Below are 25,643 nucleotides of genomic sequence, written 5' to 3'. Positions count from 1 at the left end.
GCAGCGACACCAACATGGCTGCCTCCTGTGTTGCAGCAAGTGAGCTGCTCAATAATATAAAACAAATATCAGCCTTGCGTCCAAAGGCTTCGTACGCAGTTAGGGCCGTGAGCACCACAAGCCCACAGTGCCACGCTCAACTCCCGCAGAGGGCACGAAGGTAAGAAAGGGTGCTGAGTTATTGTGTGTGCGTGTGTTTATCGTCTCTGACCTGCAGGTTAACCTGCATGTTGCCTTGGTGTTGAGCTATAATAATACCTCTTTAGGGTCTTCTTATTAACAGCAGCCGGGTGAGAAAAGTCATTAACGGCAGCCTCCACTTGTCAGCCTGGTAAAAAACACTGCAGACAAAAGAACATTACTGCGTATGCGACATGATTCGCGATTTCATCAACAAAATACGCCCTGAACATTATGGATTCATGTGGTCGAACAGCTTAATATACGTTTATTAGTCTTTTAAACGGCATTTGGAGTATAAGCTTTATCTTGTGGCTCGGTTAAAAACAGTTAGCAGAGGATGGTTTCGATCCATCGACCTCTGGGTTATGGGCCCAGCACGCTTCCGCTGCGCCACTCTGCTGTGGAGTTATGAAGGTGATACAAATCTAGTGGCTGAGCTAACGGTGCAAAGATTTTCTTAGGGCTTGACCTAAGATAGATGAGGAATAATAATGGATGAAAATCAGTAGAAGCAAGATAGAACGTGTGCATGGAAGAGAGGTACAGCAGGTGCAACAGTAAAGCTGCAGGAAGCAGAGGTAAAGAAGTTGGGGTCAACCAAAGCAAAGGACAACGCTCAAAAGAGGTGAAGAAAAAAGTGCAGGCAGGGTGGAGCAGCGGAGATTAGTGTCAAGAAGGGATTTATGACACAAGGATAGCAGCAAGATGGTAGTGGGATGTATGGTTTGAAGATGGTGTCATTGACAAAAAGACAGGAAGCTGAGCTGGAGGTGTTTAGATTTCCTTTGTGAGTAACCAGAACGGACTGTATTAGAAATAAGTTCATCAGAGTGACAGTTCAAGTTTTACCATTTTGGAGACAACGTTTCAGAGTCAAGGCCAAGGTGGTTTAGATGTGTACAGAGTGGCCAAGATAGTGGATACAATGGACAAAGGATGTTAAAGATGGAGCTGCCAGGCACGGCAACAGAGAAGATTCATGGAGGTAGAGGAGGACATGCTGAGGGTTGTTGTGAATTTGTTAAAAAGTTTGTTAAAAAACTACCATCATAGTTTCAGTTTAGGTATGGTTATGTACCAGATTTTTACTACTTCCTGGATACTCAACTGGTTGCCTTGGAGCAAAAAAAAAAAAAGTCATGTTACTTTTATTCTACTTAAGTAGTTCAGTTTCATGTGGCTTTATGCTTCTAGCCCAATTTAAAATTAGTTATTTTTCTTTTTACTCTGTTTTATGTGAAATCTATAGAGCAGCTAAGGAAAAAACACACATTGTGTGTCCATATTAGATAAAGGATGTTGAATATGGAGGGAGACTACAGAGAAAATTCATGGGTGTAATGAAGGAGGACATTTAGAGACCTGGTGATACCAGGGGGTGCCTTTTGCTAAGGCGATGTTGTCTTTATCAGTTTTATTTAGCTTTTCAAAGGGTTAAGGCAACAGTACAGACAGCAGTCTCTGTGCTTTTGTCCATAGAGTCACTCGAAGATACAAGCTATCCATCTGCCATGGTCACAGGATGCCATTAGAACACTGTAATAACAGATGACGTCAACGTGTGGTGCAATGTGAAAGATTACACGGAGACAGAATAAGACAATATGGAGCCTTTCATTCAGGATGCTCACCAAGCCTCTTACATCTGTGGCAGAAATCATGTTACTGTCGTGCAGTGTATCATACATCAAATGCAGTCTGTGTCTGAATAACAGGATGCCACGAGTTAAACAGATTAATGCAGACAGACATTTTAAGCTTTTCATCTCTGAAGAGTGCTTTAGGATTGCGTGCATGTTTCAGCTGAGAGAAACTACACAATATCAGTCCACTATGTACCAGTCATACTCCTTTAGGATATTAAATCAAGGCTACAACATAATGCAATTTAAATAACTACTGTATTATTATAGGGTCTTTACTTTAGTATAAGCACCTTAAGGCAATTGTGGTTGTGGTTTGGCACTACTACAAGTGGCACCTGAGTAGAACATCTGTTGCAGACACTAAGCTTTCCTACTAGTTTTTCTCAGTGGTCACAGATATAACTGTGGCTGCAATTCTTTTTGCTTGTATCTAGATACAAGCAAAAAGCGGCTTTTTTTTTTTTACTTCTCATCCGTAAATAATCTGCTCTTTCACGTGATTCAGTTTATTTTGAAAAGTCTCAACAGGATCTTGAGCTTTATTGTGAAAGGTTTATGTGGAACATAAACAAGCGGACACGCGAAGGTGTTACCGTCGTTGTTGCTAACCACAACGCATAAAAACAGGCGCTTGTCCGTCCGTAGTGTGGTTATATTAAATATAAGAGAAAGAGAGAACTTTAAGAAATTAATATAGCCACTACAGTGACCATCAGAACGATGAAAAAATATTGCCGTAAACAGTTTATTTTGCCACACCACCAAACAAACGATAGCGTAAAATGAAACGATAGATGTTTTTATATCATCATCCGATATATATCGTTATATCGAACAGCTCTAAAGAAGATTATTATTTACTCTCTCTGTTAGGATTATATTTCATTTAGATGATTGTTAAAAAAAAAAATCCTCAGTGCCTGAAAGTGAGCTTAACTTTCATATTGTCAGGACACCACGACACTACCAAGAAACTGTAAGTGGGACCAGAAGTGGAAACACTAACTTTTCAAAAGCAAAGCCAGAAACTGAACAGCTGTTTTGACTCGTGCTGTGCAGTTCATTCATCTTTGAGTCTGTTATGGCGTTTTTCAAGTTTTTATTAATGAACTGAGAAAGTGTAGTTTCATAAAGTTGTGTCATTTGCAGCCTACCTGCATTTGCTCCTGTCGGCCACATAGTAGGTCAGAATAAAGTTTTTAGGGCTTAAGTTAAGTTATAGTCTCCAAGCCCAGCCTCTGGGCTGTAAACAAAACAAAACACAGGTTTCTGCATACATTATTGAATGCAGAATTTATTAAAGCAGAATATGAACTGACAGAATAAGGCCTTTCAAGGTGAAAGGTCCCAGTGTCTGAACGTAGTTTCAGAGCCATATGGGAAGATGTCCTTGCAAACTCTTTGGAAAAGGACAAAAACATCTTCTTCTTCTACTTCTTTTGTGCTTTTGCTTCCTTTGTGAGAAAACAGTGTACATCAAAAGCGCTGCCAATTATAAAGTGTAATTGTAGGCATCTAAACACACTTCAAACCCATAACCCGCACGAAATTTGCTCATTTCCTTAACACCTCAAAGCCAGATTGTATTTTCCTTTGCCATAGTACACAAATACAGCCCACCTGTGTAGTTGAATTTTCTTTCATGTTTTTTGTTTCTGTACCGCGTGTCTCAGTGCTCCCCAGCAGCTGGTCGGCGTGGTGGGTTTGGAAATTCATGCTCAGATTAACTCCAGTACCAAGCTGTTCTCTGGCGCTCCGGTTCGCTTCTCGGCTCCTCCGAATTCCCTGGTGTCATTCTTCGATGCATCCTTACCCGGCACATTACCTGTAAGTTATGCTTCATGTGATTAGAATAAACGTAACCTGTCATTCTTAGATCATCTGTCCCCATAATGTCCCCGTGTGTCCCCAGGTCCTGAACAAGCGCTGCGTCGAAGCAGCGGTGATGACAGGACTGGCTCTTAACTGCGCCGTAAATAGGAAGTCGCTTTTTGACAGGAAACACTACTTTTACGCTGACCTCCCTGTAAGTTCTCGTTTTCCTGTCCTCGGTTGTCACTTTCTGTGCAGCATCTATGGATCGGTGGGAAGGAGAGTGATAGCACAGGAGACAGGGGTTATCTAAGAGACAGGACTCATTATCATCCTCCACGCTGCTTCCTTGCTTTGACTTTTATGCAAGCTGTGCTCGTCTGCTTCCCGCCTTTCCATCACAACTGTTCCGGTGAACTCTCCCAGCCGTGAGCTCTAATTTAAATGGTGAGCAAGTCTTGCAGAAGAAGCAAAAAGCAAAAAAGCAGTGTTTTCCTCACATACACAGAAAAATAACACTGAAAATGACCAGTGCTTTTAACTTGCCAGCTCATTTCCTTCAGTTCACTTCAATTTTTTTATTATCCACAGGTCATTGCCTCCTCCATGCTGTTAAGTTTGTGCTTTCTCTCTTTTATTTACTTAATTTCAGTCATTATCAGAATTGGAAAAACCAAACATAAAGTAACTGGATGGAACTGCACAGATTCACAACTTATCATATTAACTGTGAGCTAATATTATAAATTGTAAATTAAATAGTGAAAGTAAAATAGTTGGGTGAGCAGAGGCTGAATGATCTCCAGTCATTAACCAATAATGGGCTCTATTTGGATATTGGCTGCCGGCCATTTTCTTAAAGTGGATGTTTGTGTTTTGTAATGTTGGCTATCGCACTCTTAATTGAAACTATCCATATGGTTACTGTTGAATGCCCCCTTTTAAAGCAGCAGAACGGATCCAGCCAAACCAAAACTTGTAGCAGTGTAAAGTTCGAGTGTGTGCTAAACTCATAGAGTGTATGTAAAGAAAAAAAATGGACAAAGCCATTGTGATGTCAGCCATAGGTTTCTGAAGCTCTGCTTGGAGATTTTGTTAGCATCATATCATGTTGCTGGTTTGAAGCCCATATTCGAAGGAGAGAGTAGAGTGCTAAGCATCTCACAAACAGAACCACAGATACCTGCTAAGCATAATACAAAAGTTACTAGATTTTGACCCACCAAAACTGGTGGTCAGAAAATTGCATTTAAAACATGCCAGTAGAGATCAACACCACAAATGCAGCCAAGAGATGCAATTCAGTAACCAGGACTTTCAAAGGTGTTGCCAAACAGCATCCCGCTGCAAAGCAAACACACTCCTAATTTAGCTTTTAAGACCCCAAGATGCTTAAACTCCCTTCACTTGGTGCAGTAATTGCTCCATGACCTGGAATACGCACTCAGACTTGGATGTGCTAATTCTCATCTCATCTGCACTTTTTAAATCACTGGGGATTGGCTTTAAAAAAGAAAAGAAAAATGCACCGAATGGGAAAAGAAGAAAACAAAAGTGACAAGGCCTTTGTGACTGCAGGCTCTAATGTTGTAGTTGGCTGCTGAATGTCGATATGCTGTGGTGTGTATCAACATGCAAATTCATGCATAAATAGAAAAACAGAGAAAAAAAACTTTTTATCTTGAAGTGAGAGAAGAAAAACTAATAAGTGAATGTTAAATTAAACATATTATTTAAAATTTAAAAAAAAAAAAACAGGACATGTAAGAGAGAACATGAAAGAAGGTAAGGAGGATTGCTAAACGTCCCCAGCAGGCATGGCCCCCACAGGAGTAGGTCACAGGGGGGCAGGGCATGCAGTATTTAAATATCTAACGGCAGGATGTATAAGCTGAATAGTAGCAATACTGGAAGAGATACCCCAACCTCCCAAAAAACCCTCTTTAACGGTGATATTTCCATTAAACTGTCTTGCTCAAGTCATATTCACTTTGCTTTCTGTAATGGAGTGCTTGCATGGAAAGGTTTCTCAACCCTTCAGTAGCCCTGGGGTAATTTTACTGCCATTATAAATGACATTTTAAGGCTTGGGTGGAACAGACAAAATGTCATGGGAGCTCTACAGTGACTTAGCCAACAGAGACCTCCTGCTAATAAATCTAGAAATTTCTCAAAAGAAAGGTGTAAGAGAATTTTACTTTTCAAGTTTGTTTTCAAAGTGTAGCCAGCCCTGGTAAGACATTTTGCTAACAGAGCTTTGGGCAAAGTAATGAAGAGGGTAATTATGGACTAAATAAAAGTTTCATTTTCTTTGGAGTGTACCATATTTCAATGAAACTGCTCAAAGAAGTTCATTATGGAGAGTACTTTCTTGAAGTAGCAAGCAAAAAACAAAAAACTTTAGCTGGTGGTTTTATTTATTTACTTTCTCATCTAACTTGACTTTATTGTGAGCAGATGTGACTGCATAAGCATGATGAAGAACATCCATTATATGCAGATCTTTACAGATTGACGTTCTCCCGTTTAATTTTAGGGGAATTACTGATTTTGTGGCAGCAGTGCACATTTTCACTGTTGTAAATGATACATTGTCTCCTCTCAAAGTTCATCAATCTTCCAGCAAAATCCCCTCCAGAAGCGCGGGGATTATTGTTGGGCTCCTCTCGCTTCCTTGCATGTTTGTAGAACTTTACATCATCTCCTTTGGATTCATCCTCAACACACACGGCAGGATTAAGATTATTATTTTTCTTTTGAGAACTCGTGCCAGTAGGTTTTATCCCAAAGCCTTATTGATGTTTTAAATACCTAGTGTAGTCTGCTTTATAATCACTTAGTTTCCATTACTCTCACAGCTGCTTAAAGAGGGTGGTCTGTCTCAGTGAAGCAGCTTGATAATCTCAGAGTCAGAATGGCTTTAATTATGCAGATGATGGAATATTCTTCACATTCGACCAAAAGTTTGAGTGCAGTCTGTGCTCGTAAAAACCAAACGTGGAACAGGATCGAGGGAGAAATTATCCCGCCCTTGAAAAATACATTTGTAAATTGCATTGTACATTATTGATATGTTCCAGTAGAAATCCCTGATTGCATTTTGTAAAACACCACAGTTGCTCATTAAATGATTAATGCCGCTGTCCGAGCAGCATTCCTTCATTGAATTGAAATGGCAGGCAAGGCACATATATAAAGTTTTTAACAGCCCTTTAATAACATGCCTCAGCAGCTCCACGCTCATCTAAATAATTACAATTTCCTTGAGATATTAAGTTTCCAAATAAACAGACATGGCCTGGCCATTGAAGCTTTGACTTGTGTTTAATGAGAGAAATGAAATGTCTTTGTGACCTCGGCGGGGTAGCCGAGGAAAAACATCGGTGTGCAGGGGTGAGGAATTAGACGACCGACTGAGTCTTGTTTGTTTAGACTTTGGAATGAGTCAGAAAATGACTCAGGGGCTCACAATGTGGAAAAGAGTTGAAAGTGTGTGTGTGTGCGCGTTTGATCCTGCTTGAAACGGCGTGTGAGCAGACATGCATCTGTACGAGTCTCAGGAAGCGCTCATTAGAGCTCCGTGTTCTGTCACAGAGTAATTGCGAAAGCTTAATGTGGGTACAAGGATGCTGTTAACAGCAAACATGGCTCATCCAAAAAGCAGCTGATTTATTATGCAGGAAATGTAAATGGTCTCCACTTATTCAGATGCTCCCTAATGTCAGTAGTTGGTTGCACTTTCACCTGCAGAAATTGTCATTTTCAATGACCAGAGACAAAACTCGTGAAAGGATTAAGTGGGAAAGGGGGGGATTTCTGATGAGCTGCAACGGTAGTCACAAAATCTTGCAGATTTACAGATCAAATCCACCAAGAGGAGCAGAAGTTGAAAAAGAACATCCCCAGGAATCTTGTGTTGTTTTCTTCCTGTTTCTTTTAAAAGGAGGAGTTGTGGAGGTGATTGATTGTGTCGATCAGGCGCATTGTACAAAAAGCCGGTGACTAACAGCCCCCCCAATCTCTTCTCCCACGTCCTCAGTCTCCTTAGCATAAGTGTGATTAATGTTTAGGTCTTGTGATGTGGTTGCCGTGGTAACGTCGAAATTAATACTCGGGGCAGCAGGTTCTTGTAGGAATAGAGGAGCTCATGAAATATTGTGCTTTTGTGAGCAGAAACCTTGAGTGAAATGCCAGCTCCTCCTGCATTATGACAGCCAAGCCAATCGCCGTGTCTAACTGACGCTCCCCGCCAGACCTTTACACGCAGCCATGACGCTGCAAAAACTCTACTGCAAGACTTCACGAAACAGTCTTTCTTCTATAATTAAAAGGATGTATTGGTTAAACAAAGTGAAGGATCATTTCTTCATTCAGTTAAAGAGGAGATGAAATTCCTATTTTAAACACATATACACTCACTGACAATTTATTAGGTATGCCTTGCTAGTACTGGATTGGACCCTTTTTTGCCTTTAGAGCTGCTTTAATTCTTCATGGCACCAGTTCAACAAGGTGCCGGAAACATTCCTCAGAGATATGTGGGCCATATTGGCATTTAACAAACCAGTCTTCAACCAACCAGCTATCCAGCACTCATATATTTCACTATACTTTAATTCACATAGCAGCTAACATAATAATTATAGGACATGTCTTTTAATCACGTAGTAAGTTGGGGCATGTTTTCAGGTTCTATTTTTTATTGAATTTTTTTTGTATTGTATTTTCTTGTTTTAGGCTGGATACCAGATCACTCAACAACGTTTGCCAATCGCAGTAGATGGCGTGCTTACTTACAGCCTCCTTGGAGGGAAAAAGAGGAACCAGGTGATGAGAAAAAATGTGACCATCAAACAGATTCAGCTGGAACAGGACAGCGGCAAGAGTCTCCACGATGACGTCCGCAGCCAGACACTCATAGACCTCAACAGAGCAGGTAGCAATACAGAGGAAGAGTCTGCTCAATGGAAAAAAATCAATGATAAATCAGTCCTGCTCATGTCTTGTACATCCAATAGTGGCAGCTTATTCCTGTGATTCTCCTGATGCCATTTAAAAGCCGTCACTGAGCTAAACCGGTCTTTGCTTGATTTATTTTTTTATCAAGAACTTCAGCTAAAAAATGGACACCGGCAAATACTGTATTTACTGCGTATTTACTACTCATTGATTAGCTGTTTACTCCGCCACTGAACTGGTATTTAAAAGTCACTGGAAGAAAAACCTCAGAGTTATAATGTGTCAGAGGCCTGAGGGCTGCCAGCGTGTAGCAGCAGGTGTTTGGCAGTTGACTTTCCTAAACCATCTTTTGATTAAGAAATTAAACTATTTTTAAGAAGATGTTTTTATGATTGACAGACAGCAGCAGCAGCTGGAAAAGTCATAGAATTCCAGTGATAATGTTTTGATTTTTAAAAACTAATATTAGGTTAATCAACAAAGCAAGGGTTTATCACTGAGCTTCAGACCCTTGAGATGTGAAACGTTGCTGTCTTCAGGTGTAGGTCTGATGGAGCTGGTGATGGAGCCAGACATGAGCTGTGGAGAGGAGGCTGCTGCAGCTGTCAGAGAGCTGCAGCTCATCCTGCAAGCTCTAGGCACCTGTCAAGGCAACATGTCTGGTATGGAAATCACTCTCTGTCTCTCTCCTTCTCTCGTGCTTCCAAGCTGCCACACTTCTAAACCTAAACTTAACTCTCTCCGCGTGCATCTATTTACCTCTTTTTGCTCAGAGGGGCAGCTGAGAGTGGATGCCAATGTCTCGGTGCACAGACCTGGAGAGCCACTGGGCGTCAGGACAGAGGTGAAGAACATCAACAGCATTCGATACCTTGCCAGAGCTATAGGTAAGCACCGATAAAAAGTTTGAGACTCAGTAGCAAGGATAGCAGAAAGCGCCTCAGGCATTTATTCATTTATTTTTTGAATTTACTTTATCTGAAAGGGTCTTAACTGCACGCATGATTGCTCACACATTTTAGTCCTTTTTTAGTTGACATTTAAACAGGTCATGTTCAGATGAAATGGTGTTTCAGAGTTTTGCGTTTTGTGGTAGCTGCATCTACCAGCTTGTGGTAATATTGTCCAGGTCAAGATGTCTTGTGCCTACGATATGTTGAGCTGATTTTGACACACGCTGTAGTGCAGCTATTCTATTGTAATACTTCACAGTTGGTTACTATGCTCTCCACAGTGCTGCTGTACTTTGATTATGGCTCTTGTATTAAAAGCGGAGGTAAAATGAACAAGCTGTCAGTGTTTTCTTCTTCAGATTGCGTGAACGGCTTTTTAGGACAGTTATTAAGTTGCTGAACTATTGACATGACATATGTAGCAGATGTTCTATAGATTGGCTTTATTAGCCAAAAATCCAAAACTTGGAAGCTGACTCTCAAATTTTTACACTTACATTTCCTTTACAACCAATCAATCAATCAAGTAAAATCACTTCTATTTTTACATCCCTGTGTCACAAATATTAAACATTTGCTGAATGTTCCCTTGATCATAATAAAATAGCGTGGGTGCAAACTTCACCCATGCTTGGTGGAGGAATACAATCTAGACAGTTTTTCATTTGCCAAAGATGAATAAGAGAATTAAGAGGCAGCATCCAAGAACTTTGTACAGATAGTTTTGGAGGTACAGAGATGTTTAGGAGAGAGAACAATGCACTTTTTATTCAGACTGATTAACACAGTGCTGGGGAACGAGAGGATGCTTGAGGAATGAGGAAGAAGCACACTGATACCAATTTTCAAGAACAAGGGTGATGTGCAGAGCTTTAGTCACCAAAAAGGGATAACTTGATGAGCCATACCATGAAGTTATAGGAAAGAGTTATTGAAGGAAGGCTAAGAAGTGAGGTGACGATCAGTGAGCAGCAGTATGGCTTCATGCACAGAAAGGGCTCTACAGATGATATGTTTGCTTTGAGCAGGTTTATGGAGAAGGATGGAGAAGGTCAGAAGGAGTTGCACTGAGGTCTTTGTGGACCTAGAGAAAGCATAAGATAGGATGCCAAGAGAAGAGCTGTGGAAGTGCATGAGGAACTCAGGAATGGCAGAAAACTGAGGGTGGTACAGGACATTTATGAGTACAGAGTGGTGAGGTGTGCAGTAGGAGTGACTGATGGGTTCAAGATTGAGGTAAGTCTACTCTGAGCCCCTTCTTGTTTGCAGTGTTGATGGACAGGTTGGCAGATGAGATCAGGCAGGAGACTCTGTGGACTATGATGTTTGCAGACAACATTGCAAGTGGAAGAGAGGCTGGAGAGGTGAAGGTGTGCTCTGGGGAGCAGAGCAATGAAAGTCAGTAGAAGCAAAAGAGAATACATGTGCGCGTGAGTGAGAAGGGGGCAGAGGTAACACAAAGCTGCAAGGAGTAAAGGTAGAAGAGTTTAAATATGTTGGGTCAACCATCCAAAGCAAAGGACGGTACACAAGAGAGGTGATTTTTGGACCCAAGGATAGCAGCAAGAGTGAAAGGCAAAGTTTATGAAATGGCAGTGAGAGGGAGATGGTGGCACTGACAAAAAGACAAGAGGCCGAGCTGGAGATGGTAGAGTTGAAGATGTTTATTTGTCATTAGGAGTGACCAGAGCCGCCGGGATTAGAAATGAGTATATCAGGTTGATCAGTCTGGAGACAAGGTTAGAGAGGCAAGGTTGAGAAAGTGGATATAATGGATAGGGGATGTTGAAGACATCAACCAGGCAAGAGGGAAAGAGGAAGACCACAGAGAAGATTCATTGAGGTCATGAAGGATGACATGCATAGGGTTGGTGTGTCAGAGGAAGCTGCCAGAAAGAGAGTGAGATGGAGGCAGATGGTTCCCTCTGCTGACCCCTAAATGGAGCAGCTGAAAGAAGCAAAGTTGGGATAAAAAGTTTTAACTTTTGTCATTTTTAATCTGACTAGCAGCTCTATGAAAACATAATTGTCATGCTGCATTTATTAATTAAATCCATGAACTAAATACTTGTACCAGATTATTACTTGGTTGAACCCCTAACTTCCCGAAGTCTCCAATCAGCCTGGTTACCTTGGAAGGAATAAATCTCGTTACTTTGACTCCAATATTTCCCTTTCATGAGGCTTTATACATTCCTCTTTTTCATTTGATAGCTATAGAAAAGCAAAGAAAAAGCATGCGTAGTGTGACATAACCATCATATTTTTACTATGTCAGTGCCTAGAAATAGACCCAGTTTAGTAAAAGCAAAATTGCTGGATTCATGTAGAGGCATTAAGACAGGAAGTATAGTTGAAACTGACAGTAACTTGTGAAGCGTACGTTTTTTGGACTGACAGCTATTCACAAACAATTAGCTGCGTGATAGCAGCATGTGATGATTAACTGACTTCTTGCAGCTGTTCATAGATTTTGTGTCAGCTATAACTTTGCTGATTTTTAACTGAGCTTCACTTCAAACAAGCTAGTAGTCTCAGAAAATTTCAGTACTTGAGATGCAGGTTTTGGAAGTGCGTTTTGGCATATAGCAGCGCTGTGCTTCAGTTATTTATCAATTAAGTTGTTTCACATTTACTCTGCGGCTGAACTGATATTTAAAAGTCACAGGGAAAACAAAAGGCTGTTTATCAGAGTTATAATGTGGCAGCACTCAGAGAGTCAACGATCACCGGCGTATAACAGCAGGTGTTTGGCATTTAGCACCAAATTATATTTGCAGTTCTGTATTTGTGTTCATGTTCTCCTTGATATTCATCAGACTATGAGATCCAGAGACAGATTGATGTCCTGCAGAGAGGAGGGACGGTGCAAAACGAGACCCGGGCGTATGATTCCAAATCAGGGTAAGAGGATGAAAAAGCAGCGTCTTCATGCCAAGATGTAACTGCTACAGCACCCTGTGACTGGGATCTCTGCTTGCTTCATTAGTCGTGAGCTTTGCTGAGGACAAACCATCATGGTAATGATGATGAATAGAGCCATTTGGATGCTGCCGTCGTTCTGTGTTATCTGTGAGCTATGTGCTACTCACAAGCTTATGAGCTCACAGAATAAGGCAGCTGAGGCCTTGATCATCCTCTGGTACCTCCCTCCCATGAGGTCTTGTATATCCGAGGTACATGGTGAAGCATGCTAAACAGTGTGGGGTGATGACCTGTGGATCTTTCTTCTCATTCCTGTGAAAGTGGTCACAGATCTGATGCCACTAGTTTGAAGAAAAGCAGGCTCACTGAAAGGGATCCCCACACATATGTTCATTCTTTGTTTTGAGTATTTTCATGTTTGTTTGATCTTCTCATCAAGAGAAACAAACATATTGAGCTATCATTTCTGATACTGCCACCTTGTCTTGTAGGAAGACTCTACCTATGAGGGACAAAGAGGGTCTTCAGGATTACAGGTGAGTGTAAGTTCATATTGTAAGTGTTTATAAAATCAGAGAAAGATCCTCTTACTGGGGTCTGGAGATTGACAGGTAGCTAAACAGACCTCACCTAAAGTGTGAACAGACGAAGAATGTGTTGTAGTTTAGGTAGGGGAATGATTGACAGGTTCAAGGCTGATGGAGTCGAATGATCAGGTGGCCAAGTGACAGCACAAGACGACCTTTTTTTCCCCAAACTTACCCGTACTGCTGATAAAACATTGTTCCCTGTTTTCACTCACCCCTCCTGCCTTTTTCAGGTTTATGCCAGAGCCCAACCTGCCCCCTCTGATTCTGTATGAGGATGATGCATCACTGCCCACTGGCATTGATGCGTGCCAGGTGGTAGTGGTGCAGAAGATAAAGGAAGGGCTGCCAGAGCTACCAAGTGTCAAAAGAGACAGGCTGGTGCAAACGTACGGCATCCTACCTGAGCACAGCTTCACTCTGGTGGTGAGTTTCTGAGTGGGAGAAACTGGGTGAAACCAGCCAGTGGGAGGAAGGGTAGTTCTTTCCTTTAAAAGCCAGTTGATCAGGTCTTACTTGTGTAGCTTGCTGGACTTTAACAGGATGTAGTTGTATACTGATGAGCTCTGCTTGTTTGATTCTAATTAGATTATATGTTTGTGAAGGAATCACTTTTTTATGTCAATGTAGAATGAAGATGGGTTGGTGGACTACTTTGAGGCTGTGTTAAAGGCAACCAAGAAGGAGCCAAGGAAGGTGATTGGCTGGGTAACAAATGAGCTGCTGGGTCACCTCAAACAGCAAGACATGAGTGTGTGCCAAAGGTGAGACACAGACACATAAACATGCTCCAAGTTCCAGGATGAGCATTTATCTAACCGCCAGGTAAAGACTTGGGGTCTCATGGGTGGCATGGTGGTGCAGTGGTTAGCACTGTTGCCTCACAGTAGCAAAGTCCCTTTTTTTTGAACCTCCTAGTTGGCTGTTTGGGATTTCCACATTCTTCCTGTGACTGAATGAGTGAACCAGTTCTTTCTGTTCCACCTTTTCATTAGACCCTGAAGCACCCAGTCTGTTTCAGACTGAAAACTACTAAATAAAAGAAATAAACTGGATTTTGAGTGTCAGGAAACCCATGTAAAGAAAAAATAAGAATATTCTGAATGTTTGCAATGCATTGAGATGAAAGAAATTGATTCTGTGTTACAAATAAATTCCACTAGACATCTTTGTGGGGACCCGAAATTGGAACGTTACTATATTTGTGGGGACCAGCAGTCACTTAGGAGGACAAAAGTGACTGTCCTCATGAGTTTGAAGGCATTTTTCAGACTCAAAATGTGGTTTTAGTGTCAGGGTTACAATTAGGTTAGGCATTCATTTTTGATGGTTAGGGTAAGCGGCTAGGGAAGTGTGTGTGTGTGTGTGTGTGTGTGTGTGTGTGTGTGTGTGTGTGTGTGTGTGTGTGTGTGTGTGTGTGTGTGTGTGTGTGTGTGTGTGTGTGTGTGTGTGTGTGTGTGTGTGTGATAGGAAGTAACTCATCAACTGATAAACACATAGCTTTGAATAAGCTGATCATTGTAAGGCTCAAGCTTTTTTATGTTTATCTGAAAGGGAGAGCACTACAGCTTTAGATACATAAATAACTCTCATCCATAACTATACAACAGCAAGCTGGGATATTCATTAATTCTGTCAGTGAGAAAGCTTTTTGGAGAATTGCTTTTTGAAGGCTTGATCTCTCCCTAAATAAGAAAGCCTGTTAGCTTGAAGATCTTCTAAAACACTCTTGACATTAAAGAGATTTTGATTTGGTATGAAAAGAGTTGCCATGGTACCTTTTACACTTGAAACATTAAAGAAAAAAAACACACGCGCACACACAGACAAAGGTACATTTCAGGCCACCAGCTATGAATAAATAACACCTGTTGTCTCCCACCGTTTCTGTTTATGGCACTGTGTGACGCTAAATGTCCGACACTAATTTCAGCGCTTTCAATCTAGCAATTTTCCTACAGTGGCAGTTCAATAATTACTGCAGCTAAAAGAAAAATGAGGGCGGTCAAAGGCGTCTGAGCTGTTGGTCCAACTGAGATTAGCAATGGAGCACAATGATAATTTCTTTGAACTCATTAAAGGCCGGAGTCATTACACAACACATGAAGTTTAAGTAATGGACTGACGTCAGCATAGATGCTGTGTGAGCTTTGCTTTATCTGCCGTTGCCAGACTGTTGTGAAGCATTTGTGTGCGAATAAACTCCAAAGAAGCTCGTGTTTATTTATGCGTAACGTTGCACTGGCTTTGGTTGAAAGGAGGAGGGTTGAAGAAAAACAAAGAGTGGCAAGCGGTTTAGAAACTGAGTCATATAAGTACTTGGAGGAATATTTTGAGTCTTCGGAGCTAGGGAGGAAATAACCGGAAGTTGGTTAGCAAATAAAAGTTCTCCAAGTGTTACAGTAATGTCTGATGCATGACCTCTGCTGCCCTGTCAGGCCTGCCCGCATTTCCTCTCGCTCCTCTGGCTCTAAGCCATTGACTTGGATTAATGAAATGAGAAATTGGGAAGCATATTGGTGGGACAGCTAGAGAAGTGAAACTCCAGACATGTCATTAAGAGCTCATCCAGCTCAGACATGTCGCTCTCCCAGAACCCCCCCTCCCACCCACCAGGGAAACTGCTGGGGGCTGCCTGTGAGTGAAACTAAGTGGCATATTTGTGGCAGGATGGCGACAGCATGATGACAGAATTGTGAAATGTCTCACCAGGCCCACATGATGGTAATGTTAAAAATATGAAGATGTGGAAAAAAAATATAATGAGGGTCCCCTATTTCGATCCCAGCTTCCTTTTTGGGGGGGGTTTTGTCCCCAACAGCTGGATGAGCAAAAGTATCCCTTTATGTGAACCACCTAATTCATATGGGGAGATTATTGCTGAACTTAAATCTGAAGCTGAAGCTTCTGTTGTTACAAAAAGGTTTTTCAATTGAGGTGTCGTGAAATATTCAGGTTTCTTTCATTAAGTTTGCATAATTCTATCAAAAAAGAGAAGAAGAAGCAGCTCGAAGTAGCAGACTCTGGATGTATCAACTATTTATTGCATTACCTTTAGCTCTCTATTTTAACAGAATATTCACACCTTATTATTCTTTTCATCTCATCTGTTCATTCTTTGATTTCTGTCAACTTTTCAGCTGTGCTACCACTCTCACCCTTCATCCTCTGAATTATCATCTAGTTTAACATCATTTTCTGGATTCTGAAGAATCGACTTCATTGCTCACAAGGAGAGTTTTCTTGCTCACAGGCGGTCTATTATCAGATGTTTTCTTTTTCATCTTCAGTCCACTGGACTCGGCTGTTTTCTTATTCCTAACTCGAATGCTTGTCAAAAACCTGCTGCTGTCCTTTTCACGTTCTCTTTGTAGTTTGTCTTGGCCTTGGGTGATGGGGAAACAGCGACAGGAGACACAAAAGCTTAGTGCCTTCCTGAGTATTTGATCTTGCCGATACGTTCAGTGCACTCATGTATATTTATATCCTGATCAGTTGTCCTCACAAGCTGAAAAGAAATATTACAAGATGAGGCGATGATGTGAATATTAGCCCTGCTGGATATATGAAATGATAACACTACCTGATACTTTGGACAGAAGTATTAATCTGTCTACAGTGAAAAAAAAAAAAAAAAAAAAAAATTATATATATATATATATATATATATATATATATATATATATATAAAATCCACTCCAGGATTATTGCATTTCATAAATGACATGGGTAGTAAACAGAGTCAAGGCTCCCAATAGGCGGCACCAGTCACCTGTGCTTTCTCGTGGAATGAGAGACCTAGAAGGCACGGCTCATTTTGCTCCATGTAGCATCTTAGCCCAATCTCTTCCCACAGCAGACGGATCCACTTATTTGATCTGCCATAGGTTTTACCCACGATGCCCTTCCTGATGCAACCCTCCAGGCTTGAGATCAGCACTTGGAGCAGACTAGCTCGAGATGCCCTGAGGCTAGGTTTGTGCTTTCTCTCCCTGATTGGTGTGTAAAGTGAATGTGTTAATCACTTCACTGCAATTTTAAACAGTTATTCATAATTTTTGTTACTAAAAAACACGAGGGGTTCCCACAGGTGTTGATTCTTAACTTTAACTAATTCACTATAATATTGCCTGTAACATTTTCAGAGATGTATTCATTACTTTATAATTATTTTGACCATTTGTGCAAGACACTTTTTTTTTTTTTTTTGCTCTCGGAGGAGGCGGACGCACTTTTTCTCCTTCTCCTCTCCCTTATCTTCCCTGCTTAGTTCTTATGTCCTTGTCTAGTCTCGTGTTTTTTGTATTACTTTTCCCTGGAACACACTCTCACAGTCTGTTTCTAAAACCTAAAGAGAATTATGGATTTGATCAACTGGTCTCTGAATGCTATTGACACCCTTTTCTCAACGAGAAGTCCTGGCTCGGGAGAGCCCGAGTGCCCTGGAGGGACTTTCCCTGCCGGATACACGATGGACGGGTGGCAGACATGGAGGATCGTGTGCCTGGCGGGACTGTCGATCGAGGACGCTGAAGATATCTACCTATTCGGAACCATGGTAACAGGGTTCCGAACAACACCTCTGAGCGGACGTTGGATTACATCTTGGAACAGCTGACTGCGGTCATGAGGTCTCAGAATCTGCTCTTTGAGCAAAAGAATGACAACACCACAAAACTGAAGGTTAATAACATCATGGAGAAACTCGCGGTTCTCCAACGGGAGATTGAGAAACCAGTGTTGGAGTGTTAAAGAACAGCTTTGAAATTCTCATGAGTTGTTGCAAAAAGAAAAATTACCATCATAATCCGGCTACCCCTTCTGCACCAGCTGTGGGCTCAAGGCTGGAGCCAAACAAAAACTCCCTGATAACGACTGTGTTGAGTCTGTTCCTTCCCATTCCCTACAAGGCCACCTGGGTTGGCTGGAAGACTGTTTACTTAGCCTGGCAGGGCGAAGGACACTGTCTCAGCTGAACTATGGACACGCAAACACATACATATACTGATACTGATAAGCACTCACTGACGCATCACCCTCCCTACCCCGGATCCAACACCACCTCCAACGCTTACCTCCCCTCTGATGTGGACATCGGGTCAGCTGGAGGCGCAGTCGAAGATCAGTCCCAGATCAGATGTACACACTGGAACTCTTTCCCATGTTGCTTGTCTGCGTTTATTGTGCTATGGTGTGTTGATATCTGTGCATTCCTGTATTATCCTTTTGTGTTACACATTTCGATGTTTTTTTCCTCGCTACCTAGCCTGACCTGTCTCCCCAATGTGATGTTTGTGTATTATATGTACGGTCGGCAAGGTCTGTCATCTCGGTTGTGGGCAAAAGACCTGCAACTGACAAATAAAGGCTATCTCATCTCATCACTTCAAGCTATTTAAAAATCTCTGCTTTTATTCAGTTGATTGCAGTGCAGCAGTTGTCTTACAGATGTCTCTGAGGCTGACGGACAGCTTGGGAGTTTCATAATCCATTTTAGCTTTCTTTTTTATTTTGCTATTAAACCAAAAACGTGTGGCGGTTAACAATCACTGCCCTTGTTTATAACGACGAATACTTTTTCTAACGATCATACATTTTAGTATTGCTGTGCTCCAGAAAACCCTGCATATATATTTCAGTGTCACTGGTTTGTGCTCGCAGCGTGGACTGAGTCGAATATTTCGCCGTGCTTGTCAGTCGCATAGCTGCATATGCAGCAACAGCAGCAACGGTTCGTTGCCCCCTGAGGAAAAATGGGTGATCTCATGACAGGTGGAGATGATGTGTCACAAACATATCAGAGTTTTTGTTGGTGCAAGTAATGCACACAATATAAGGGTACATTTTTATTGATGCAGAAAACTATTTTTTGGATGTGTCGGTCATGGATCGTAGACCTCTGGTGCTCCATGAAGCCCACTTTGGGAACGGCTGGCCTATGGAATAAACACGGAGGCAAGGAAAAGACAAAACATCGCAGGCAAATCACAAATGTTGATTGATTCTTTTGTCCTTTCGGTGCAATCCTCTTCCCATCTCTTCTACCATTTATATCACAAATTCAAGTCCATCTATTAAAGTGTGATTAAATTACCGCTTTAATTTGATTTTAGCCCAATCTCTCCTTCTGCCCTGGCGGAGCTGCTGGAGCTCCAGGAAACAGGACACATCTCCTCTTCAGTTGCCAAGCAGGTCAGTCAGCTACACAGACAATGCAATTATCCCCTTTCGGTCTGTCATTCAACACACGCAACCCAGCTACCGCTTGTTTGTATTCTGCTTCTCACCTGCGTTTCACGGGTTTCTCCGTGTTCTTAGGTGTTCCAGGAGATGTGGAGGTCACCAGGCAAGACAGCCCTGCAGATCACCCAAGAGCAGGACTTGGGGCTTGTTAGTGACACCGCACAGCTGCACATCATCTGCCAGAAGGTGGTGGACTCGCATCCAGATGAGGTCAGGGCTCACAATGTCGCGTGTAATCACGAGTGAAACATCTCAAAAACATGTCCAAAAATCCCTCTGTGTGCCTCTCTGCAGGTTCACGCGATCAGAAGCGGGAACAAAAAAGTTCTGAACAAGTTGATGGGTCTGGTTCAGAAAGAGACCAAAGGAAGAGCTGATCCAGTTCTGGTGAGGGCGATTCTACAGAAGAAGACCTCGTGAAGATCGCACTGTAGTGTGAGACGCAACTGCATCAGTCTGACAATAAGACATGTTAGAAAAATAAAAACTATTTTGGCCTAATGGAAAAATCAGGCCCCTATTCTTATTTTTGACTTTGACATTTTGTAAATATTGAAATCTATTCTCGTCTGTATTTATATGTTTGAGAAGTAATAAAGTTTTCAGACTGTGACTGTCTGTAGCGGAGGTGCATTGCCGTTCAGTTTGTTTTGCCAGTGAACAAACAGAATTTCGAATCTTTCTTAGGATGTCCACTCATGGTGATAAGATAGTCAAGGTGGCTTTTATGTGCAGTTCTTTTATTTAAATCTAGTAGTCATGGCCATCAGGGATGGCTGAAAAGCTGATCTTAAGTATTATTTCCCTTAAAGCGAATGTGTGTAATTCAGTTTAATTCGTTCCATATAACTTAATGTCCCATTTGGCTATTGCTATGTTGGCCATTATGGTCATTTGTGAGGCAGAAGATGAAACTGCTGACATGACATTCGCTGGCTTATTGAGAGGAGCTGAGAAAACCTGCCAGCTCAAGAATCCAGGAAGGATCCCAGTCTGAGAGCTCCCTCTGGTGGTTGTCTTAGTCACTGCTTGGAAATGGAAAATGTTTACTCAGCACACACACACTTCAAGTTCAAGGTTTTTAATTATTATTATTATTACTATTAACAGAGGCATTCCTTTGTATCTGAGACAACAGTGAACAGCAGCCTGGTTAAATCTTGAACACAAAACAGATCAAAAGTCGTATCAGATGAGTCTTTGGAAAATAATCTACTGAAATTGGTTGATCAACTGCAGTCGTGCCACAGAGGTGTTAGACAGTGAGTGGCACTGTGGTATTAGAAGGCTGATAAAGTGCTCTGCAACATTCATAAAGACCTATTCAGCGGTCCTGAAAATGGCTTTGACTTGTAGATTTTGAGCCGTTTTGTAAAGAAAAAATAAATGTATTTGTATCAAGTAGGAATCAAACAATTTAAAATGAAACACAAAGTTTCATGTTTCAGATTTAAACCTAAAAGTAAAATCCAACCTTCTCAGCTCAACTTCTAGATAAGACCATTGACCTACTCGGTGTAGTTCACACATTCCTCTGCTCAATCAAAAAAAAAAAAAAACCTACATTTTCAGCTCATGCTGCAAAGTTTCATATTGCTCTTGTTTAACTCCTTCACAAATCAGGCAACATTGTGAAGTGAAATCATAACTTAGACAACAATTTGCAAGTATTTCTATGTTGGAAGGTTCATTCAGAAGAAGCATGCTTTGTAACAAAATATATATGTATATCTCATAGCATCTCCTTATACTGATAACCACGTGCAGACTAAATTAAGGCAATTCAAAGCAGGCTACCTTCAACACAATCCAAACTGATTTTCAACAGATGCAGAACTATGATTGAAATTTCAAACTGATCACAGCTAACACAACACCCTCAGCAGACGAAGGACCGCACGCTTAAAAACAAACAAAAAAAGCAACTAACCTCATCAAGAAAAAAAATGGCAACAGAAAAAAAGAGCTTAAATACCCCGATCCCGTTACGAAACATGCTGAACTTAATTATTCTTGATTGTCACCAGAACATACAATATGTACATTATGAGGCATCATAAAGGTAAGGCAGACAGTTAAATACGTCACTGCTGAACCTGGTTTGTCGGTTTTTCGCAGATATGGAAAGGCGCAGAGGCCACAAGTGTGGAAATCTAGTGCATCGTTTCACCTACAGCTGTTTAAGAAAATCTCCTGAGGTACCGTCGTGAATCAACAGGGAAGGAAACAAAATCTAAATCTAACACGATGATTTTGTGGAAACGCCCCTTCGTGAAGACATATTTTCGCCAAAGAATTAAGTGTCACAACAGTTGCATAAGAACAAAGTTTGGGTGCGTTTCTGTGAAGTTGCCAGCACTGCACCTTGCAGTGATCCATAGACGCAACACTTCTGAAAGGCCACCTGAGTAATATCGAGTACCACACTGAGCAGCGGATGTCGTACTGTGGATGGAGCTGGTTGTAGAAGACATTCGGGTTGAGGTCAGGACCCAGACGGTTCAAATAAGGGCTGATGACTGCTTTAATTCTTTAAATGTCTACAGTCTTTGGTTAGTGGTGGAGCTGGAGCCTTAGTCATGAACATTTCGGCTGGTGAAAGGCAACAAACTGGTCAAAGTTTAGAAATCCTCCTTGGCTGCCAAATTCTTTCCAGAAGTGGAATGAATACATTTAAAAAGTTCATGAAGTTTTTCTTTTGCTTGGAAAATAAATACTCTATATTTTTAAAAAGTAGTTGTATAAAAATCACTGGATCTAAAAAGGTTTCTATCAAGCGCTGCCCAAAAAGGACATAAATATCAAAAGAGACTCTTTTTATAATCTTTCCTAGTTAGGCTGGACTCTTGACGGAGGCCTAATGGGACACAATTACTCTTCCATAGGAATGTAAGATAAGATGGAGTGCTCTTGTGCAATTGCAGCCAGTTCTTTAAGGAACTCAGTGAAGAGGATGGTAGCGAAGACCTCGGTCCGCTCCAGGGAGATAGCTTTGGGTTTTGGTGGGGGTGAATTCTTTAGGATCCTTCCCCCCTCGTGGTGGTTGGAACCGCTGCTGCCGCCGCTTTTGTCTGTGAGGATAAAGATTGAATGAGTTGCACCGACTAACAACCACGTGAATACGCTGACATACTGTACATGCAAAAGTCTGGATTCAAAGATATTCTCTAAACATATTTCCGTTTCCTGATTTCTAAATACTACGCTCTGCTCGTCTAAATAATTCCCTTTAAAATTCCTTTCTTCTGACAACAGTTTTTCAAGCCTGCTCAGCTCTGAACCTACAGGGAATATAGTTCAAAACCCCGGCTAAAGCTTCAGGGCTAGAAAGAGAAAGCAGCTCAACTCCAAAGACACACAACTTAAAGAACTCAGCACAGGCAGTTAGATTTATTCTGGTACCAAACAGGAGCCCAAAAACAACCAATCAGGAATGCTGATGTTGCCTTGAACCATATTTAACACCATGCTGGTAAGGCTCAGGAATAATAAACAGTAAATCTAATGCAATCTGCCTTACTAACCATCTGGAATCTACCAAAATACTTCCCAGAAAGCTTTTACAAACAAACTATTCCTGGCAGGGCTAGCAGGGTAGCTTATGGGTTCTCACAGTATAATCAAAGAGATATATACATATATAAATAGATACTTGATTTTTCATACTGTTATAGAGCCATGTGCAGATTTCAATAAGAGCTAAAACAGAAAAGGAGAATCTGAGCTGTTGTCACCTGTTTCTATGAACGAGGGCTCCCGAGCCATTAGACAGTGTTGGGCAGCAGTGATCAGCTCTGTAAAGTCCTTCTTGCTGGCAGCCAGCTCCTCTATCTGGTTCTTTACAATGGCTAGTACCTAAAACACAAAGCAAAAGCAACATGATTTGCATGTGCACCATTTACAGAGGTGATATGATTAAGGCTCAGATAAAGACAAGCGACTTAAAACTAAAAGTGCCAAGTATTTCCAAATCCCCCAACTAAGACCTCAAAACTTGAGGGGTTACCTGGTAAAGAGAGCGAACAGTCGGCTGAAAAACCAAGTTGGTGTTGAGGAGGAAGGAGCGCAGCAGAGGCTGAGGGTAAGCAGCTAACTGGGCCAAGATACCCGTCAGCAACAGGTTGACATGAAGCGAGTTGGATAGCATGTTCTCCAGACGAGATAAAAGCACGCTGATGAATGGACCTGCAGGGAAGGAGGTTCAAAATAAAAATTCTTTCCAAATTCATTTTTGAACAAATGATGAGACTCCTACAGAGCTAAGATATTCCTCAGCTCACCTGTAAAAGGTAGTGAATGGTTTTTAGTCGCACTCCCGCTGCGAAACCTGTTGATTGTCCCAAATGGTGAATGCAGTTTCTCTGGCTCTGGCGTTTCAGCAGAGAAGGAGGCGAAATCCATCTCGTCCTCCTCCACCACCTCCACAGGCGTGATGGGCTTCTTCACCTCTCTGTCAGCTTTGACCTGTTTTCCACCTGCTTCGGGGTCCAAAGTGCGAATGAGCTCTTCATACTGAGCCAAGAGATCGTCACCCAACGCTACAGCAGTCGTGTTTTGGAGGTTGGCGTTGCAATCCGTCTGACCATTAGCCTTTGCGTCCAAGCTATTCCTGCTATTATCAACGATCGCAGAGCCTGGAAGTGTTAGATTGAGCCCATTTTTGAGGGGAATGTCAGCTGAGCCTGGCTTGGTTTCTTCCGTTTGCGAGCTACTGGGTTTACTGGTGCGCTCGACATCGCCGGAGTCTTTCTTTGCGATGAGATCGTACACCATGACGTCATCCTGGAAGTCGTTCTCCTCGATGTATGAGCCTTTAACCAACATTCGTGCTGTTCTCCTCATCTCCTGGATGTGCTTCGGGGGCTCAGCAGGAGGCGGAGGGGGAGGTCTGCTCTCTGCCGGAGCATCGGCGGTCTGCACGGGGCACGCGTCGTAACTGTCGTCCCACTCCAGCTCCAGCTGGTTGACAGGAAGCGGGTCTGTACCCGGCAGCACGCAGGATCCTGCTTGCGATGCAAAGGGATGTTGAGCTTTCTTGAGAGCGATCTGGGGGTGCCGACTCGTTAGCCCCGGCTCTTCGAGGACGCCCGGCTGGTATTTCTCAGGAGGTGGGTCCTCGCCATCGTACGGGGCTGACCACACCCGGCAGGCACGTATGCAGCTGCTGATGCTCAGACGGGCGTCGTAGAGGTAATGAAGATAACTGACATCCAGGTAGATTTCTGACCCGATGGTGCAGGAGTTTCCTGAGCCATCATTTTCTTCAGAGAAACTCATTTCTTCCTCTGATTTAAAAAAAAGAAAGAAAGAAAAAAACAGATAAGAACTGTTGATAAAAGCTGGTGTGCCTCAGCACAGCACTCACACAGAGCACAACTAATGAGTTTGACATGTAACTACAGGGGGTAAAGTGATGTAATGCATCGAAACAGCGGGAGATCTCGCCATTTGATAAAATACTCACAATCAGCCCCGTTACATGTTGGTTTCCCAATTAAATGCAGATCTACACCTTACAGTGCGCCATATGTCTGAACAGATTTGGGAAACGTTCCATTAATAAATTATCCCATTTTCATTTTAGTTCCTCAACCACCACATTAAAGGATTTTTTTTTTTCACCATTTATGCCAAATTTTCTGACATGTTATTAGGTTATAATATCCAACGTTATCCAAGTGAGTTGATTTGAGCCCATTATTCAGCCAGTTAGACTAACTAACCAACTGGAATAACTGGAGCACTTGACCATGCTTTTCTACTTGGGTATTGACAGATATGGATACTTATCCATGTCTCTCAGGAATATAATATATGTGGAAAGATCCGAGAGCATTTAATAATTTTTAAGGTATTACATGTATTTAAAGTTTGTTGTTGCCATGACAACAGACACGGTCTATTAATCTTTCCTTGGGAAAAGAAAAGGTGTTAACAGTTAATTTATTATTTTTGTTCTGTAACGTTAAATACAGTTAACAGTGTGCATTTTAACATAGTAAGCAAAAAGAATCAAGCTTTTCAAATAGAAAAGAACTGTTTTACACCATCAGGTTAGGGCTGAGCAGTTGATTGAATTTTCTTAATATTAAACAGCAAGCAAAAGCAAGTCGCTGTGTGAGGATCTGCCTGCATGAGCCAATCACAGATGTTCCCTGCAGTGCACTGCATGAACTTCCCTAGGTTTAGCTTGGATCAGTAAAAAAACATAAAAATTAAATAATTAATTAAAATAAAACGGAGCAACAACAGATAACAGACCGTCTAAACAACAATCAAATGTCTGGCACAGCAGGAGGCGAAGAGCTTCTCCCTTGAAGCAGATCATCATTTGA

General features: G+C 41.8%; 2 protein-coding genes across 8 annotated transcripts in view; one reads left to right on the top strand and one right to left on the bottom strand.

Annotated features, from left to right (window-relative positions):
• The first annotated feature begins 10 nt into the window (after positions 1–10).
• Positions 11–19,930, top strand: gatb (glutamyl-tRNA(Gln) amidotransferase, subunit B). The gene is made up of 13 exons (XM_080879836.1): positions 11–160; positions 3,503–3,656; positions 3,742–3,855; positions 8,379–8,577; positions 9,140–9,262; positions 9,374–9,487; positions 12,373–12,457; positions 12,970–13,014; positions 13,299–13,491; positions 13,696–13,829; positions 19,179–19,257; positions 19,384–19,518; positions 19,603–19,930. The coding sequence occupies exons 1-13, from the start codon at positions 15–17 to the stop codon at positions 19,726–19,728; spliced, it is 1,647 nt and encodes a 548-aa protein (XP_080735962.1). The 5' UTR covers positions 11–14; the 3' UTR covers positions 19,729–19,930.
• A 443-nt stretch (positions 19,931–20,373) lies between these two features.
• Positions 20,374–25,643, bottom strand: part of fhip1aa (FHF complex subunit HOOK interacting protein 1Aa) — a 29,859-nt gene continuing 24,589 nt past the window's right edge. For all 7 annotated transcript variants that reach the window (XM_080880707.1, XM_080880705.1, XM_080880704.1 and 4 more), the window contains 4 exons: positions 23,589–24,593; positions 23,315–23,493; positions 23,043–23,163; positions 20,374–22,379 (listed from right to left, as the gene is read on the bottom strand). In XM_080880707.1, the coding sequence (XP_080736833.1) occupies positions 22,180–22,379; positions 23,043–23,163; positions 23,315–23,493; positions 23,589–24,593 (1,505 nt within the window). In that variant the 3' untranslated portion in view covers positions 20,374–22,179. The remainder of the gene's footprint in view (positions 22,380–23,042; positions 23,164–23,314; positions 23,494–23,588; positions 24,594–25,643) is intronic.

The sequence above is a fragment of the Rhamphochromis sp. 'chilingali' genome (genome assembly GCF_963969265.1).
Source record: "Rhamphochromis sp. 'chilingali' genome assembly, chromosome: 4".
NCBI lineage: Eukaryota > Metazoa > Chordata > Actinopteri > Cichliformes > Cichlidae > Rhamphochromis > Rhamphochromis sp. 'chilingali'.
The sequence above is the reverse complement of the archived record's forward strand: the minus strand, read 5'-3'. Positions and strand labels throughout refer to the sequence as shown.

What these genes read in the sequence shown, in the direction of transcription:
- gatb (XM_080879836.1), top strand. Translation starts at nt 15, where the DNA reads ATGGCTGCCTCCTGTGTTGCAGCAAGTGAGCTGCTCAATAATATAAAA. An exon ending in ATACCTTGCCAGAGCTATAG is followed by an intron (nt 9,488 to 12,372) that starts GTAAGCACCGAT and finishes GATATTCATCAG; the next exon opens with ACTATGAGATCCAGAGACAG. An exon ending in GACATGAGTGTGTGCCAAAG is followed by an intron (nt 13,830 to 19,178) that starts GTGAGACACAGA and finishes ATTTGATTTTAG; the next exon opens with CCCAATCTCTCCTTCTGCCC.